Here is a 20,322-nt window from a genome sequence, read left to right on the forward strand (position 1 = left end):
CCCCCACCTGCCGCTCAGAGGGCAGGAGGGAGAGGGGGGCGGAGCGGCTCCCATCCCATCGCCTTCGGGAAGCAGCCGCGGGTGGGAGCGGCCGCCGCCTGTGCCCGCGGGTTGGGGGAGATGGCGCCGTGCCCACCCCGCGGCCACCCGGGATGAGCCGTGGGCGAGCCCGGCTGCGAGGGGGGAAGTTGAAGGCTGGGTCCCCGGCGGGTCGCTCGGCCGGCTGCGAGGGGGCGGGCGGCGCCGGGCGCCCGAGGAGGAGCCCGAGCATTCCCGCGGCGGGGACAGCCGGCGAGCGGGCGGCGGGCGGTGGGGCTTCATGGGCTGCTCACGCCAACATGGTGCTCGCCCTCAACGGCAGCCACCTCTACGGTAACCTCCGGCCCCTGGTCCTGGAGGACCCGCGGGCGCTGAGCGGCGGCAGGATGATCGCCGGCTCCTGGCCCCCGCGCAGCCTGGCCAAGCTCAGTCCGTCTCCTGCCCCGTCGGCGCTGCCCACGGCGAGCCCTCTCCCCGCCAACGACTCCCAGTGCGGAGAGCAAATCCTCAGCTACGGCAACGTGGAGAAAGTTCTCATCGGGGCCGTGCTCTGCCTCATCACCCTTCTGACCATCGCCGGCAACTGCCTGGTGGTAATCTCCGTCTGCTTCGTGAAGAAGCTGCGGCAGCCCTCCAACTATCTCATCGTCTCGCTGGCCCTGGCAGATCTCTCGGTGGCCCTGGCCGTCATGCCCTTCGTCAGCGTCACCGACCTTATCGGCGGCGAGTGGATCTTCGGGCGCCTCTTCTGCAACGTCTTCATCGCCATGGATGTCATGTGCTGCACGGCCTCCATCATGACCCTCTGCGTGATAAGTATCGACAGGTGAGAGCGCCCCGGAGCCCCGCGGCTCTCCCTGCCCTCCCGCAGCCCCGGGCACCGGGGGCGGCCGTGGCGCTGGCGCGGGGACCTGCCGTGAGCGATCCCACCAGCCGTCTCCTGCCTCCTCCTCCGGGGCCCTTGGAAATGAGCCGCAGACGTGCTCAGAGCAGGGAGTGAGGCGAGTGCCAGCCTCTCTGTTCGAAGGAGCCCGCCGGAGCAGGGTGTGCTGCCGCCTGTATCCCAGCCCTGGTGCCCGGTTATCCCTCTGGGTAACTACCCTGCTCTCACTGCAGAGCAGAGGCGTCAGAGCAAAACTGAACCTAAACTGTTAACGTTTACTGTGGCTCCATACAAGTAATGAGGCATTTGCAGCCACGTTAATATTTGAAACATATGTATTTAAACTGCTTTATGCCACAGCTAGATTTGAGCTGATTATTCCGCAGCTGGTGACAGTGTAACCTCACTGGGTTCAGTGGAGTTTTACCGGACTAGAGAAGGTGCAGGAATTATAGCTTATTATGGTTTTGTCTTTATTCTAGGACACCACTATAATAGCTCAATTTCAACCAACAGAACCATTTTTGACAAGTAATGTTTTATATGGAAAAATTGCTTTTAAATGTTTGCTTTTTAGAAGTTTTCACCTGCTCTCTTAAAAATCAGGTTATGCTCGTTGACTAAATAGCTACTTCCAAAAGATCCAGGCACTGTGGCAACAAGGAGGTGTATACAGACTGCAGAAGAGGATCTTAGGTGTTCAGTTGTGATGTCAGGGCCAAACCTAAGGTCTCATATTTGCCTTGTCTGAGCTCTCCTCTGCAGAGAAAGGCTAACAGTTTCCTTTATTCCATGCAGGACCTGTTCTAAAGTAAATTGCAGCCTGTAGCTTCCCTCTTCCACAGCCTAAATTCCACGCCAAGAATTTTGGCATCTCGAGGGTAACTTTTCATTACAACTCCACACAATTGGTAGAAATTGAAGAACTTCGTAACTAGATTGTAGAAGCAGTTTACCAAGTCCAATATCTGACAGCAATCTTGACTCTTTACTTCAGAAAGTTTTTGGAAAGAACTCTGCATTAGGTTTCTGCAGAGAAACAGTCTTTTAAAAGAGTTTCCCACAATAAATGGAGGTTGTTTCATTCCAAGGAGCACCACGGTTTGTATTAATTTCAAAACTTTAATTTCTGTATAAGCATCCCCTTCTCCAATGTTCTTTATTTTGTAACTTCTATATTGAACAGTATCTGAATGCTGCAAAGCATCTTGTAGCAATGAAATCTACATACACAGTTTGACTGAATATCAAAGGGTGTTTTTTTGTTTTGTTTGTTTGTTTGTTTTTAAATTGGTGTTGCCTTGAAATTTGCTATTTTTTAATTTCATTCCAATACTGTAAGAAAATATGACTAGGCTTATCTGCCTTCCCAATATTATTCTCTGTACTACCTATTTCTAAGACTGATGATTTCATTTTTCTGCTCTCTCCCCATAAAGTATTCCCATTCTTTGATTGTTCTTGATGTTCATGTCTGAGCTCTCCACTTCCATTTCAGCCTTTTGAAGACAGGTTAACATATTTAAGCTTTCTTAGTGAAGTAGGGATGTGTGACTGATTCTCACTGTAGAACTGTGTTTTCTTAGTTTAACGTTTGAGGTCACTGCTGTTTGATTAACAGGGGCTTTGACTGAACTGGTCACAGTCGTGATTGCGTCTTTTGCTGTCTTCTTATTATTCTCCCTCCACTCCCCTCTCCCCGCAAAATACTAGAGAGATATATCTCTGTATTTAGAACCTGTTGTGAATGACTGATTTTCAACACCAAGTGCTGATTTAAACTAGGATTATTTTCCTCTTGTCTTTGTATTCCCAATTCTATCACTAAATGTTTGTTGAACATGATCTCTTTACAATTCATTATACTGTTGTCTAGTCCCTTCTTGAAACTAAAATTCTGTGAATTATGATGCTTTAACCTCTGTCACCCAAATCCATTATATAGTTAAGATAGGTGATATCATAAGTAAAAGGAGACAAGCCAGCAATTCATTAGCAAAATGTCTCTACTACCCAACAATAAAAGAAATTTCCATGATTTCTAAGCCTATTTAAAAATAAATAAACTTATACTGGTGTGGCACTGCTCAGTCAGGGCTAAGATTAATTTGAGATGAACTAATCTTTGAATAGTGAAGACGTACAAAATATGCAAGCCAGGGAGAAATTAGGAAAATTAAATGTGAATGATGAAGTGTTGCCACTGTAGCACTAATTTAAATTTAATTTTAATTAATAAAGCTATCCTGCCGGCAGTTGTTCTTACATGTATATAGTTAGGAAATCCTCAAATGATCAGTGAGGGAAATTTATCTCTGAAAAATCACATACCTCCAGATTAAGCATTGTATTTGGTATTGGAGCTGCAAATCACAACGTATATAGTGCATTAGAGGGTCAGATTTTCACAAGGTCCATTTTTCCATGGGTTTGATGGAAACATTTGCATGTTTTCTGTTATGCAGGAGAATAAGATCATCAGTGATACAGCCCTTATTAGCCTTTCTATCTCAGCGCAAAGAATACAATATCCAGAAGCCGGGAAAGAGGGAATTAAATTAATTCATTTTCCTTCAATCTGGCACTACCTTCAGAGCCATTTAGATGTACTTGAACGTTGTAGCACAAAGAAGTATCCTGGGGTCGTGTGGGAGATATTTATGTAGGGAAAAGGTTAAGACAGGACAAATAGGAATAGGAACATTTTTGAGGAATAATTATGAATGGCACTGTCACCTGGCTCTTCAGGACACTTTAGGAAACCTTTGTTGGGATTCACCTTCCTGACAAGAAAGATGAGGTTATTGCAGACAGGAAATGAGTTGGCCATTTTAAAATTTAATTATTAAATATTTAGGTTCTTTCTGAAGCAGATATAACAATCAGGTAAATAGCTGACAGAATATTACTACTGAATTAACCTTAAAAAAAAAAGAATTTGTTACAAACTGCTAAGCAAGGTGTGTAAGAAGAGGTAATACCTTTTATTAAGCAAACAATTAGGTCAGTAAAAGAGAAGCTTTGAGGAGCTTCCAAACAGGATGAGTAAATTGAAAAGACTTTTTGATTTGTTTCCCTTGCACAAAAATGTGCTACTCAGCTTATGCCACTGAGAGCCCTGAAATGCCAGCAGCTGGCAGGCCTATTGCTCACAGGGATGTTTTGATGCACAGCCCTTAGTGGCAGATGTGTTTTTAGCTGAATCTATCAGTTGGAAAGCTCTGAAAGATGCAGATTAGCCTGGAATCTACCAATGGGCTGCTTTCATTCTGTTGGAAAGCCTTTTATTTTTTTCCTAATTAGACAAATCAAGCACTTATTATTCTGTTTAAATTGTTTCTCCTCTAAGTTGTGTAAATGTTAGGGGTGCAAAGTAGAAGTTAGTTTGCTATTATTGGGATCTCTAACTTTGTGCCGGGTGCACAAGGAAGAAGCTAGATTGAAAAAGTCTAAATTTGTGGAGATTCAAGATTTGGACTATTATGCGTTTTTTTAGGTCATATCTTCTCTTTTGTTTCACAACATGAAAACCTTCACAGAACTTTATCAGAGTGACCTCAGAAGAACACGTTACTTTTTAGGCATCTCTGTCTTCTTTAAGCCCCCACTTTGGAAGAAGGCTATCTGCTTACAGGAAGGTCTGTCGGAACTAAAATATATATGACGGAGAGAAAAGAGTTTCTCCCTTTTCAGATTTCGTGAGGATTAAACAGGCAAGACAGCTTGATACTCAGACAGTCAATATATTACCTTTGCTATTCCTGCCATCCATGATTTGGGGAGTAGCTTTGTAGAAACGTAGGAGCTACAAAGATTTTGGCAGCAGAATTGGGTCTCAGTGAACAGTAGTCTCCTTTAAGCCTTTCTTATTAGTGTTCATTTTGTTTTGGTTTTTTGCCCTTAAAGCTCCACTTTTCTGATTCTGAATTAAATAAATTATATCATATTTAGATTCCTTTACATTCTTTATGTTTAAGAGTGAGCAGACATTAGGAGTAAAATATGAGGGATGGATACAAACCACATCCTAGTGGGGGGATGAACAAATAAAGGGAATTAATTGTATTAGAACTGGTGGTGTTTGCATGCTGATTCATCATGTTGTTCTGACCCAAGATAGCTACAGGAATGTTGTTTTGGAGAGTATCCACTGGATAACTGCATAAGTAGCAATTTTTAATTCAATTTAAAAATAGTTCTTTGGCTTAGAGAGTGATAAAGTAACATAACTACTCAGATACGGTTGATGAATTATAACACTTTCCCCACACCCACACAAGTAATGAAACACTTTTTGGGGAACTTTTCCAGTCTGTATCTTAGCCAACAGTTCACGAGTATTCCAGGGTTCCATTAAATTGATGAGGATTTAGAGTTTGTATGCAAGTAAGTGGGCCTTTTTGTTGATCCTGAGATTTTTATACACAAGTATCAGCTCTGTGTTTCTCCTTGCTTTGCCACACTCCACGTATGAGTACTTATGCTTCTCCTTAGAGAATGTGCCAGTTCCTTAGAGCTCACTCACTGCTCAAGTCCTTGTTCCATGCCTGAGAACTGAGCAGGTCTCAAACTTCCTCAAAGAAAGTACTTGGAACTAAATTTAAATAAACACTCAAGTACTTGCAGCAGAATCCAGGTGTCTAAATTCTACCTACATCCAAAACTGATAATACGACCTGAAAACTGTCAGCAATTTGCTAAACTTAACAGCACCTAATAGTCCTGTATGGCTTCCTGTTCAGTGTGAAAATTTTCTGCCTTGAGTGTGGAAAAGGCTGCGATCCATTCTGCCAACCCTGCTCAGATCGTTCACAAAAGACATGTAGAATATACATGTAGACTAGATATGAAAAAATTCTCAATGTAATATATTTCTGATCTAGAATAAACATAGGCACCCACCAGCAGTGCCACTCATGATATTTTGTTCAGTACCTATATTTACACAGAAGTAACTGAGAAATGAGGAAAAACCTAAAAGGAACGAAAAGAAAAGCGTGTGATGGAGTTACTACAGTTAGGGTCTATATTGCAGAAGAAAGTTTTGAGATCAATAAGGCAGCTAATTCCTTGCAACAGCCATTATTTCCACTTTTTAGCCTGATAAACAACAGTAATCTTTCTGAGATTGTAAGTAATTTGTCTAGCTAATGAAAGATAGAGACAGCATTGATAAACTAAAGTGAAAAAGAACAGATTCAGTTTTATTCCTTTCCATGTAGTTTTTCTAATGTAGTCCACTTAAAAAAATGTTCCTCAAGTTAATGTAGTTTCTTTTTGCAGAGAACTAATTGCTGAACACTTCTGCAGTCTCCATTTTACTATTTACCTTGAAAAGAGGAACAACACAAGTTTTTGATCCCAAATCCAGAGATGAAGAAGTTGAATTGGAAGTTGGATGCATTAAGTAGCATAAGGCAGTGCGATATGGATCTGTCACCCAGAACCCACTCCAAAAGAGTAAATAAAGTTGGGGCATTCTTCTGTATTAACATGATCCCTCTTCTTTAAGTACCTTTCTGTGACATCCTCAGGTATCTTTTCCTGTGTCACATAGGCAGCCTGAAAGACACACAGTTACTTACAGAGTAGCCTGATATTAGCCACAAATAGTTTTATTATGTCTTTGCAGATACATAATTCTTCATGACCACGCTGCCAGATGCACAATAAGTGAGGTGGGCAGTAACAAATAAAAGATATTTTATCAAGCAGATGGACTATTTTGTGAAGACTTAACTCAGGAGTAAACTCTGGAGTTTGAACGCCAAAACAAGTGGTAGTTTTGTCCTTTCACAGTGGGAACAGGCGTAAGATCTGAAGCTTGGTAGCTGTGTCTTGTGGCTGCACAGTAGAAGCTGACAAAGTTTAGGAAGCTAGGAGGTGTTACAGAACAAAAATCTGTAGATTGATTATTCTATTGCTGTTATATACTGGATGCATTTAAGTCATGTTACTGAAAGGGAGTTACAAAATGTGGAGATGCAAGATAATCTAGAGGTAGCAGTGAAAAGCTGACTGAAGTTGGTAACATTTCAAGATATGCATGCATGAGGAATTATAGTTCAGTCAGCAGAAGGAAATTTTAAATTAAACCACATTTACCTGAATGCCTTTTCTTGAAATCGGATGTTTCATTTTCCCCCCACATTTGAAACTATCTTCTGTTTGCTCCTACCAGGGTTTAACACTGGATGAGTTTTCAGAAGTGATTTTGGGGTCTCTAATTCTTGGGGGTTCATCCAGACATTTCAAAGGATCCTGATAAGTCAGAGGTAAGGGAACATTAATTCGTGTTTTTACCAAGCAGGGCATTCTGGAGACATTTTAAAAGTGATTTTTTTTCCTGCCAAGGCCATAAAAATAGTTTTTCCATAAGTAAGGTTGGATTTGCTTCAAAATTCACAGGAAAAATACAATTCTAGAAACACTCCTCTTAGTTTTTGAAGGGAGCTTTCAAAAATATCTCCTAATATAAATCACCAAAATGCAGATGCATATCACACTGGCACGATGGTGTAGTGTAACCTGCGTACATTCGTAACAAAATATTTTTTCCGAGTTTTTTTCTTGAAATGGATGAGTATCATAGAATGACACATCAAAGCCTTTGTAGTTATTATACACTGTTTGAAGCAAGATTACTATATCAGTAGTAGCATGCTCACACAAGCTTCTGCAGGAACAGAAATTAACCAGGGAATGTTTTCACTTTCTTGGAATAATTTTCTCTGAAAATTATTTCTAAAACTCCCTGAAAATTATGTAAAGAAAATATCTTATTCCTTTAAAAGAAACACAGAATTATTTATAATATTGTTGTCAAGTTGGAAACATTTTATCAGAAATATTTGTGGCAACTTTTGAAACAGAACACCTTATTTCATCTGCAGCTGATATGTACATATGGCGCTGTCTGTCAGCTACAAACACTTCTCTCTTTTTTTCTCTCAGTATATAGCACAGATCTGGTCCATCCTCTGTGGACTAGAAAGTCTGAAGAAAGAGCTGGCCATTGTAGGTTGCAGAAACATAAAGAGCTTTTGAGAAGTAGTTGAGTTTGCCAAGGTGCAGCTGTCGTACAAGAAAGACTGGGGAGCCAAATTACAGATTCTGATATCTGCATGTAGAAAGCTCAAGTATCATAAAGCAGTGAACATTGCAGTTTTGTTCTAATGGTCACTACTGTTTGTAAGGTGAGGATAATTTCTTTCACCTGGGAAGCTTACAGGTTTTAGATTTTCTTCTTGTACTGGGTAGCCAACTGTTTCTAGAGGATTGAATCATACTATATCTCTTCCTGTGTATACTGAAAAGAGAAAAAAAGCAACTGAATTTTTTCGAGCCAACTCCTACTGCAAAGTTTGTTTTCCTTCTCAAAACACTCCAGTAATTAAATATGTCATAGGGAAAATTTGTTTTTATTCTATTTGAACTAACATAAAATTAAAGAGTGCAGCAGCTATGATTTTCTTCTTGTACCTTGCTGTTTCTCAAGGCTTTATACAGAAATCCAGATTATCTGATACATGTGGGTGGTTCCGTACTCATGAGCCTGTATGCAGTTCTGGTAGTGATTCACCTCTAACACTAAACAAGGGGTTTGGGTAATGTACAGACAAGTATGAATTCTCCAAAAGTCCAGAACAGAGATGAGCAGGGAAATCAAGTCAGTGCTGAGTATATTATGTCTATTTTGATCTCTGCTATCAAATTGAAGGTAGCAGAAGAGACCACTGGAGGGGGTTAACTTCATCATGGATAGCTATTTCACTGCAAATGGTATGATTGTTTTTAAAAAAACCCAAAACACAAAACCAAAAGGGGATATTACAAAAATAATTTTTTTTTTAAAGTAAGGAAAACCAGGACGAAGTCTATTCTTAGAGGTACATTGTGTCATGATGAAAAAACCGATAGCAAATTTTTTCCTGAGATGTATCAAGGAAACGGGTGGGGTTTTGGAACTGTTAAGCACTCAAAACCAAGTTTTTTAGCTTGTAGAAGTGTAAGATATAACCACAAGGAAAGTTGGTAATCCATTTTTGTGTATAGTTTTTATGTCTATTTAAGGAGATTGTGGGAAGTGGAGGCAGAGCCATATGAAAGGTAACACTTTTCTCACACTGGGAGCTATTTGTCCTGCAGAGTGTAGCAGGTTGAGGGGCAAGCAGCAGCTTGCTACGTATTAATAGTGGTGGAAAAACTGCTCAGGGACCAAGGGAGGCTGGACAGAGCTTGTTGTATCTCAGACATTCACCAAGTTGGGTAAAATCAGAACTGGCAGCAAAAGTTTGCCTACAAGAACACCATTTTTGTGGCAGAATTACGTACAAACCTTTTTACATCTCACTCACTGTGCAAAAAGTTTTCTGTATTTAAACAGATCAAATGTCTAGTTTTCATTTAAATAAACTTTTTTTTTGGGGGGGGAGGGGGTGGGATGGGCTTTGAAAACAGTCCAGTCTTTTGGGGAGAGGTGGTAACTGGAGATCTGGGCAAACACATCATGAGTTCTCCTCCTGATAACCTGGCAAGCAATTGGGCCACCTTCCTTCCCGCTGAAGAATACCTGGTGGCATTGGAATCATCATTTCTCATCAACCATACAAGTACCTGCAATCAGAAATATGGCCTATTGCTGCTGGAAGTGAAATTGAGCTACCAATACAGAACTTTCATTAAGTACCTTATTTATGAACTGTTTGCTTTTCAGGAGAGATGTGGTGGAGTCTGGGGACAATGTATTTCAACATATGGTTTGCAGATCTCTAGAGAGGGACACAAAAGGCAACTGCAAAAAACCCAAGTCTGTGCAGTAGTGTCTGTTTACTAGCTGGGGGACTGGTCCCATGCTAGAAAATATAGGGATTTTTTTAATCAGAGTAAAGAATAGTGCCCTAGAAGATTTACTCTTGTAGCTGGTGTTCAGGAATTGGCAATATGTATAAATATTAGAAGGTAGAACTGGAAGGCATATGACAGATAACAGAAGTATATGCTATTATCTAAACTTATTGGAGAATTTGCCACATAACTGTCATCATGAATATAAACCATGAAAACATGTTGTGATTATCATGAAATATTTCAGATATACAGTTCCATTTGCTAGAATAATTTTCTGTAAGCTGTTTTAGATGTGGCTTGTTAAGCTTTGTTTATTTGCTGTAGAAGTTGACATTTAGCAAATAGCTGAAATATTAAATCCCTGAACAAAGAGTGTGTTGTCTGGTCACAAATTACTTGGTAGTATTTATATGCATGACCCAAAACAGCTGCTGACAAGATGCAATGCTTTTCTTCAGTAGTCTAATAAGACATTTTGATGCTAAAAATAGTACAGCTTTGGCTCAAAAGATTTAATTTTTGCATTGTTATGTACTGCAGTTTCCTTTTTACCTTAAGTATCTGCATTTGAAGACCCACTTCTTATCAGAAGCAGTTTTAGCAACAATACTGATTGTAGCGTCTCAAGAGTGTATTGTCCTATATTGCTATTTTTGCAAAAATGAGTATGGTTGTTAGCAGAACACAATCTTCATTTTTAAAAAATAACTGAAATTAAAATAGTATAGTGGAATGTTTGCCTTTGAATTAAACAACACAGGAAGGAGCTTAACATTTCTAAAGGCTGTTACTTAATGGGAAGCTTCTGCACTGCTGCCTAAGTGTTGAAATGAAGGGAGGTTCTTACCAAATATCCCAAACACCTGCAGCTCGCAGCGAACTACCTGAGATGTTCATAGGCCAGCCATGGTGATTCATCCCACACTGATGCCAAAGTTCTGCTCCTAAATTCAAATGCATGTTTGAAGTTTTCAGCCTGGCAATGAGAATTGATGTTATTGGAAGCTGTAGGCATAGCAGTAAACCTTAGGTATTTTACTCTTTATCCACACAAAGTTGATGCCACCATGTCTCGGAAGAACCTTAGAATTGCCACCTTGCTGCTGAGAAAGAAAAACCTCACTGAGAGGTGAGAAGAAAGGCTTCTTTCTGCTGTTCCCACTTATTTCACTGCTTTCATGTGTGTACAGTTTTTATGTCTATTTTTATTTTTATGTGGCATCTGTAAAGTGAATATAGAAGAGAGTTCTGGGATCCTTGATAATCTCCAAATCCTGCTATCTTTAAAGACTTTGGAGGAGGAGATGATCTGTTGTCAGCTGTAGTTCTGTTTTAGCATAAAGGTATAACTCTTAAGTTCTGGGGAATACAAAAAGGCATTGTGAAAGAATTGTGACCACACACACACACACGCACACTAAGCTGGACAAATGGTAATTTGTGGATAACCAATAGTTGAATCTGACCTCAAATTTTGTCACTCTATACAGAAAGCCCAGGTGAAGAGGGCCAGAAACTCCTCTCTTGACAAGAGAAAAGCAAGAGGTTCATTTTGTAGATGTACTATGTTTTCATGCCTGTGAAGTTGGTGTAGCAGTTTGTGTTGAAATGTGTTCTATATTTTAAAAATATTTAGTGTTGCAGATTTTACATGATTTTTAAAAGAAGGAAAAATATGAAGAATGTTGCTGAAAAAAGAATATACTGTAGTGGAAACTGGTGGGCAAGCCTGTTTTCAACTAGAAAAGAGGACACACTATCCTGGCTAATCTCCTTTTTTCAGGTTTCTCTAAGTTTACCTACAGCTGCCTTTACAAAAGTAGACCTGGTGGTATCTTAAATGGGGATTATGGACTTCTGTATTTGGATTAAATGTTACTGAAGCAGCAAACTGGAAAAAGCCAACTATGTGGAACCACAGCCTGGTAGGTCTGAGCAAGACCCAGGAGGTTCAAAGTTCATTAGAGTGGAGGACTAGTTAGCTAGAAAGAAGTAGTGTCCATTTGGCCATTACTTTCTTCATTCCCAAGCCTACTGGCAAAAATGAATAAATATTCATTATGATGAGTGAACCATTAAATACTGAGGTTGGAAAAGACTGAACATAGAGTTTTACCCACTGCAATTTGGGCTTTCCTGCAGTTATTTTTCATCACTAGATCTTTCTACCCTTCAACCTTCTCCTTTAGTTAAAGGGCACCTGTGTATTTAAGGATTCTGAGTGACTGCAAGGGGCAGTTATATTTGTAAAGTAATATTAAATTCCTACAAATTTTCTATTTCCAGTTTATAGAGGAAAGCTCAATCTGACTCATTTTTTTGACCTGAGATGAGCTCAGTTGGTTAGAGCATGGTGCTAATAACACCAAGGTTGTGTTTTTGATCCCCCTATGGGCCATTCACTGAAGAGTTGGGCTGGATGACCCTTGTGGTCCCTTCCAGCTCAGAATATTCTGTTATTCTGACTCTGTGATTCCGTGATTTATTGATATTAAATTCCAAAACATCACAGAATGAGACATTTTGTGAGAAAAATGACAGCAGGCAGGAGGATTACATGTGAAGGGAGAATTTGGGATCGGATGTACAAGCATGCTGTAAATAAATATGTTAGTTAAAATGAGTGTTAAGGAAATAAATGACATATGGTTGAGAAATGTGGTAGCTACAGTAAACCTTCCATTCATTGACATGAAAGATGATGAGACATGATAACCTCACTCTGTGCCACATACTGAGCAGAAAATATACTGCTAAAATATAAAGCAATGTTAAATAAATAGCTGTTTTTATAAGTTACAGGGAAGGAATCACCTTATTATCTAATAAGACCCTGTACCAGAAGTTTCTGTTGGAAAGGACTGTGAATAGCAGTTTTCTAAAAGGTTCTTGAATCATACATACACAATTTGATCTAGCCTCCTGCTTTCCTTCCTTGATAGCTCTCCCTCATGCTGTGCTCTTTCCAGCCCACTGCCTCCCCTTCCAAAACAAGTTATGATTTTTTCCTGTGTTAAGATATATTTGTATTAGGAAGAGAGAAATTATTTTACTGCTGTAGGAAACAAGCAACCCCAGTCTGCATCTTTAAAAAACAATTGGTATTATAGAGGATCAGAATGGGATGTTCTATTATCAGAATATTTTATGAAATGAAACATTGAGATGATTTTGCTAGAATGTGGTGGGTTTTTTCAAAGTAACACAACTAATGTTATTTCCTGGTAATGTCCTCTTTTGATACTTCACAACAAGCTGGTTCAGTTCATTTGCTTGTATGTGAAAAGCAGAGTTCAGTGCACCATTGTGTTTCTAACCAGTCAATTCAGGATAAAAAAACCCTTTGGATTTTTCCTTCATAAAATTCAGAATGAAGACCAATTTTAAAGCTTTCCAGAAACACAACATGGCTCTGCTCATTCTTTACACAGCACTGCTAGATAGTCATCAGTATGTGACTTCAGGCAGAAGCAGCTTATTCTTCTAGTGCTTTGACTAGAGTTGTACTTAGTTGCTCACACACTGGAAATTTATGACAAAATCCCTACCTCGTGTTTGGAGTTGGGGTTTTTTTGTTTGGTTTTGGTTTTTTTGTTTGTTGGTGATTTTTTTTTTAACTGACTCAGCCTTATGATAGTTGTTTGCTTGATTGCCTCTATTCTCAGGTAACGCATCACTGATCTAAGTTAGACAGACAAAACATATTCTTGTTTGAGGAGACACTGTCCTTTTTAATCTTGGACTGTTTTATGAAACAGGATTGCTTAGATGCTTTGGCTGCTTCAGTGTCTCAGTTACAGTTGCAAAGTTGCAATTTCTCACTTTTATTCTGTTAGTGGGTTTTCTTCTTGCTTTCAGACCTATTTGCATTGAGAGGATTACATTAGTGAAAACTGTATTTTAGTCTGAACTGCATCGGCAATATTTAAAAAAGACTTTTAAGGAAAGGACTGAAATTAAAACTCATGGTGCCTACTTCCTAGAAACAGTAGGTACCTCTGTATGACATTTCCACAGGTACCATTGCAGAGAAAACTGAACTCTAGACAAATCCTATACAAGATGCTTTGCACATCCCAAAGTTTTTGAAAGGAGACTCCTAATTAAACCTGCTTTAGACTTAGATTTTCCTGTGATATCTAACACAGTTTACTGATATCCTTTGGTTTTTATCTATCTGAGCTTCGACAAACAATTAAAGCGTGAGGTCAACATTTATAATTTTCACATACCTGGTCCTGTGGAACATAGCAAAATCTTTATGTGCTTTTTGACAAATTCAGATCTGCCTTCGGGCCAATACAGCTATAGAAAAAGCCAAAAATGTCCAAGAAGGTTAGTTCTGTACTGAGATTCACCTGTAATGACTGTATAGGTGTTCCTTAGGGCTCTTGCAAAATTACTGTCACAGAGAAGCAAAGAGGAGAATTTGGACCAGTATTTTTCCTGTCTCTTCAGAGAGAGGAAGAGGAAGAAGGGGGAGGACGGAAGAAGTACTCTAGAGAGGGTTGTTCCTTGAATCTGGAGATATTATGTTTAAACTTTTTGTATTCAAGGAAGGAAGAGAAGAGACGTACATATCAGCACATTTATACAGCTAATTCCTGAAGACACTTTGTTTTAATACGGTGGTATGATCAGTTCAATGGTCTGTGATTTTTCATTTCATTCATCACTTATACTATGGAAGTTTCTGAAATGCTTCATTTAATTGTACTGAAGACATCAGTCATGATTTGTAGTTAAAGTTGTGGGAGGCTTTCATTTTTAAACACCATTATAACTTTCAAAATAATTCCTTTTAAGCTGATGTTTAGTGTCAATCCAAGTGACTCATGTAATGAAGCTGGAGAAAATCACCTTAGCCATTTCTACTTTAGAGGAGTCTGGTGAGGGTTTACTGTTTTAAAAAGAACAGATGGTTTTTCATAGCTCTGAAATTGAGCCTCCACACATTTTAGTTGCAGGTATCTGTTATCTGGCCTCAAGAAACACACACAAAAATGGTTACGTAACTAAAGCAGCAATCTTGGCTTGTGATGACCCTGTGATCAGGGTCTATAGGCTTATTTTGTGGTTCTGGGCAGGCCACTTAAACTGCACCTGAAATGACAGCCTGATATGCTCAGGGCAAATCCTGATATTTATGTTCCCTGCTCACCCAGAGCAGAGGTCTCTGTAGCTCCATGTGTGTTTAGGCTCTCTCCTGCAAAAAGCAAGGGGCTCAGGAGGCCTGGGTCATGTGCCAGTGTGTAGCCAGGGAACAGCCAGAGCACTCAGCTGGGTGCAGGGACTTGGCAGTTCTGTGTTTTGAACTGGACAACGCAGTACTGTTTTGGCAACCTCCTCCTCCTGAGAACCATCTAAAGGCCTGACTCCATCCTGAGGAAGTCTCCAGGCTGCCTCAGCTGCATCCACATAGGCACCGTCCCTTGTGCAGTGTGCATCAGTGGGTACTTCCATACCCTTCCTCCTAGGGCTTGCTCCGGATTCAACAGTTTTTTTACATGTACGTCCTGGGATTCACCGTGCTGACAGTACAAAGGGGTCATCTGGGGGGTGCGTGTATGTGTATGGCTGCACAGACATGGAAGGAGAAGATGGTAGACTGATACATTGGTGAAAATATAGACACAAAATCCTGTGGGCTACCAACCTACCTCATTGCTTACCTGAGGGATGTTTGTGCTGGTGCCTGACACAGTACAGAACTGAGAGCAATCACATTGCAATTTTCATTACAGCCTACTTGAATGCTTGCACAGAACAGGGTGGTTCCAAGACTGAGGCACGTCTGGTGGTTGTCTCCTGGCACATCTCCTCTGGTCTGGCTGCAGCCAGCAGACTGGTCTGGAATCACGACTGCTCATCTTGGGACAACATCAGTCAGGACATGGGAAAGTGGGAGAGCTGAGCTCTGTTAGTAAGTTGTGAGCTTGAGAACTAAAACCCTTTCTGAAGACTTTAAGGGGGAGAAAAAGTATGTTAGATGTGCTGCAGACTGACAGAAATCTGAAACCTTCACTGTCTTTTACAATACCCCTGGGTGTGAGGAACAAGAGGGTTAAGATGGGGGAGATGGGGGGAACACAAAAGGAAAATCAGGATTTTCCGGTTCCTATCTGCAAAACATATTCTTTTCCATTTCTCTGTTTTCTTTCGCTCAGGAACTGCCTCTGTTTAACAGAGCAGGAATTTCATCAGAGCTGGTGTTTCAAGAAATCACCTCTTTGCTTAAAGTTATTCTCCCCCACAGCGGAGAAGAAGTCCCATGTAACACATTAAGCAATATTTCAAGCCAGGTCTCATCCTTCCTCAGTAACGTTTGAACTATGTGCACTCACGCTCAAGGTTTCTGCTGCTCCTCAAGCTCACTGACAGTACCACCTCCCTCCAGTCATGCCAAATCCTTTACTCAGATTCATTTTCCTTTTTCAGATTTAGCCAGTTGTCCTCTAAAATACAAAAGGCCATGTGAGATAAAACCTCTTTCCCTAGCTTTCTTCCAACCTGAACTTTTTTCCTGCATGCTCAATCTCTAGTGAACATTGCAGTACAACTAGACTGAAATAAATGAGAATGTGATTTCTCTTTAATTCTTTTTCTAGGGCAAAGCTTTTCCTATCTTAGTCTCCAGATAGTATCAGAAGGTTAAGGTAGCTTCTCTGCCCCCTCAAAAAGGCATCTTGTAATAACTTAGTAAAATTAAATGCTGCATCATACACATAAAGGTGAAAAAACAGTCACATAAGACAGTCATTAGTCTACAAGTAATTAGATATTTAGTTAGATATAACAGTTGACATGATGCAAATGCACTGCATTTGTTCCTATGAGTCTAAAATATTTTGGAATAATAAGAAGGGACTCAATGTGGAATAAACCTTGATTGATAAAATTACTTAACAAGTACTGTAAATCAGACCACAGGGTTTGAATCTCTGACAGTGTACAGGGCCCTGGCCATCTGCACTTGTGAAGTAGTTTGTGTGCATACTATGATGAATTCCATTAAGAATTTTTCAGTGAACTGAAATATTTCTTAAAAAGCCTGAGAAGTTTTTCCCGAGGGAATATTCCTAAAATGCTCCTGATATGTATTGTAAATTATAGTTTACCCTATATTTTGATTATTATTTTCTACTTTTGAAAGGAACAACAAATTTAGGAAGAGCATTTTGACTCTCTTACTTCTTCCACAAAAAACAGATCTACATTAATTAAAGGGAGTTTGCAAATATGGGAAGGGGAGAGGTGGTGGTGGTGAAAGGGCAGAAATGGGTGGTGTGTCCCCAACAGAGTTATACATTTTCTTTTAGAAAAGCATGAAATTATTTTTTAATTTTCCCTCAACCTTCACAATGTTGAACAGTGTAAAGAAAAAGAGATTCTTCTTATGTGTGACTTGCCCAGATTTACAGAGTTTTTGCAGTGTTACAGATTATCTATCAAGAAGTGGGGTGAGAAGCACTTTTGAGCTCTGTATATAATTAATCCTATTGCACTCAGTAAGCAAACCACACTTGTATACAGGAAACTAGGGATGATGAAACACACAAAGTTGGAGTTCAGACATTTTGGAAAAACTTAAAAATAGGAAGTCTTCCATTGCAGAGTGCAACTTAATTCTAAATAATTCATGCTCAAAACCTTTTAGTTTTCAAATGCATCTAGTTTCTAGGAAGCTGGTGAAGGATTAAATGGGCTAAAATGCACTTCCCTTCTTATGTCTTGTACCTTTATGTCTTTGGTGAAAATAGACAAAAGGAAAATATACATATACTGTTTTCTTCAAAGGGATTTAATAAGAGCATTCAGTCTATAACATAAAATATTTATATGGGTAATTGCAAAATATTGGGTAGGAAATACAATTATTTAACATTCAGGCAGTGTTGCAAAGTAAACATCAACAACTGCATGTTGGGAACTTTTCTTCACAGGGTACAATTTGCAGAGGAAAAGAAAAGGCTACCACACTGGTTTGTCAAGGAGCTGAGAACAAGGCTGTGACAGGTGATAAATACTTTGACATATCAGTCATGCAGGGGGAAAACAAAAGGCAAAGGGTGAGGGCAAGTGAAAGGAATTTGCCAAAGTCTGAAAGGAAAGAACAATATGGTTTCAGAAATGGCACGTGAGACAGTAGCAGCTGAATGGAAAGATGTTGCACATCTCTTTCCGGCAATATGGTTGGTTGTTAGGTATTTCTTAGAATGAGAGCAGAAAACATCTCCCTGTCTATGGGATGGATATCTTAGATTGGTAGGCAAAAATGAAGAAGGGAAAATACAGAGCTAACAGATAAATAGAGATAAGGCGGCAAGAAAGTGAAATAAGAATGAGTGAAATAAAAGAATAAAAAATGAGTTAAAATAAATAAGAAGAATATGAAGCTGTAAAATTATACAATACGAGAGGAAGAAAGTCCATGAAAGTTCAGAGAAACTAAAATAACTGTAGGAGAGGAGAATCTTGTACTATGCAAATTACATTCCTTTAGAATGAATAGATATTTAATTTTGATTGACTTAATCATCAACGACTGCCAGGAAAGCCTACACTTCTTCAGTTCCATCACAATGATTTTTGACAAAAAGAAAAATCAAGTCAGAACATTTACTATGTAGAATAAATTCAATATGTACCCACTATAGCAATGGTAATAAATGTCATCCTATTATAAAAAGAATTTAAGAAAATATGATTAATTTAAAATCAGAAGGGGAATAATGGCAATTGTTAACCTTGCCAAAAACAAAACAAGTGTTTCATTCTCATTCTTCCAAATATCAAAATTAAAGTATCACTGTTTCAACAATAAGAATACTTTTGAAACTATATGAAATGTGAAGCATAAGCATCTAAATAAATAGATACCAAAACATAAATTTAAGATCTTTCACATCAGTGCATTCACCATCAACTAAGAAAGATGAAGAAGAGCTTTCCAGCACTTCTAGCAAATGCAGTTAAGATGTGGAAGCTGACCACTGTGCGAAGATTTTTTATAAACTGTGAACTAGTTCACAGCATAGAAAAGATGCAACATTTAACTAGATGGAGCCCAGAATTAGTCAGTCTTTTTCTCTCTGCTGAGTAATGGTTTCATTTTGTTAGTTTTGCCATCTCTAACATTAATATTTTATGTTTAGGTTTTAAAGTGACCCAATTCATATTCTAAAAGGTTTCATATATGCAATGAAATCAGTAACTTTGTTCACTTCTGGTAAGGAAATGCCTCTGAAATATCCTCCTCTTCCAAGACAATGAACTGGCAGTCATCATGATGTGATTGTGAGGCCAGTCTGTACTGCAGAAAGGCAGGGATCAATACTGTTGTATAATAATTAGCGAGGTAATTGTCACATTATAGCACCATAGCTGTGCACTGTAATGCTCAAGTCTCAGGACTTAGGTCTTTTCATGTTTCTATTCATTTGCTTCCATCTCAATTACTTAAATATGTGATGGGAATAGCATCTCCCTGATCAGTTTTTTTGTTTGTATGTCTTATTCTATTTAAAAACAAGTCCAAGGGACAGAGCTTCTCTTGCATTGTGCAAACACATCATCTTTGAGGAGAAGAGAACAATTTCTGTTAGGTGTTTTGACATAGCCATAACAGAAAGAATAGATTTGGTAATTGTTTCAACCTGTTACATTTACGTTTGACTTACTGTTTAATGTATTGAAGTACAAGGAAAAAAATTATCTAGATCAATGACTATACTAGGAAGAATATTTCTAAATGCTGGATAGCTTTCAAGAATGGCATTTTGCTCCTATTCTTGTGAAGTATCTCACAATCACAACGTAATTAATGTTGAACTGAATCAGACAGAAAAAAATTATGACAGATTATGAGAGAATCATAGCCACTGAAGAAAAATCAGTAGATCAGCATCGTTCTTCAGAATAAATTATTATTGCAGGTAAATTACCGGACAGGATTCTATTGCTGTGGGTTGGCAGAGAAAACAATACATGGAGACACGTATTGAAGATGGAAAGCTTCTGTACTAGAGAAAGAGGATAAAAGCACAGGAGTAAGCGTTGTTGTATCTCTGGAATAAAACAGTTTTATGACTCTTAAAATACAAAAGTAGGGAGAACTGAAAGAACCCCAGGTTAAGCACAACTCCAAGTCAAATGATAAGTGATAACAGAACAATATGTTGCAATTCCTTGTAGAAATAGCTATAATATACATCTGTATCATTTCCAGTACAATGTTTCTAGTTCTATTCCAAAAGAATCCAATTTGCTTCATAAAAGTTAAGTCAGACAGTGAAAGACGCTAATCTGATTCTGGAATCTGTTAGATCAAGTCAGTGAATTCCAAGAAAGAAATGTGGACTAATTAGAATGGAATTCTATCTGCCTATACCATACATGGAGAGCAGAGACAATGGAATTACATGTGTGATACAAAAGTCACATAAGTGATGTCAATGTCATGGTGCATTCAATTTATTACTGAATTGGGCAGGAAGCTTCAGAACTATTTTAATGCTTCTAGCTGTTAGGTTTTCTATCACTCTGTGACT

The 20,322-nt window shown here is 39.1% G+C and overlaps 1 protein-coding gene and 1 long non-coding RNA gene across 4 annotated transcripts in view; both read left to right on the top strand.

Annotated features, from left to right (window-relative positions):
* Positions 1-87: 87 nt before the first annotated feature.
* The window catches only part of HTR7 (5-hydroxytryptamine receptor 7), a 38,152-nt gene continuing 17,917 nt past the window's right edge, over positions 88-20,322 (top strand). For all 3 annotated transcript variants that reach the window (XR_004358326.1, XM_032695246.1, XM_032695245.1), the window contains exon 1: positions 88-865. Coding sequence is in view for 2 of the 3 variants with exons in the window: in XM_032695246.1 (XP_032551137.1) it covers positions 153-865 (713 nt within the window). In the remaining variant the exon portion in view is untranslated. The remainder of the gene's footprint in view (positions 866-20,322) is intronic.
* Positions 1,659-6,392, top strand: LOC116790366. Its single transcript, XR_004358327.1, has 5 exons — positions 1,659-1,733; positions 2,109-2,176; positions 3,388-3,554; positions 4,616-4,720; positions 6,206-6,392. It is a non-coding gene; the product is annotated as an uncharacterized LOC116790366 (long non-coding RNA).

The sequence above is a fragment of the Chiroxiphia lanceolata genome, chromosome 8 (genome assembly GCF_009829145.1).
Source record: "Chiroxiphia lanceolata isolate bChiLan1 chromosome 8, bChiLan1.pri, whole genome shotgun sequence".
In the NCBI taxonomy this organism is placed as follows: domain Eukaryota; kingdom Metazoa; phylum Chordata; class Aves; order Passeriformes; family Pipridae; genus Chiroxiphia; species Chiroxiphia lanceolata.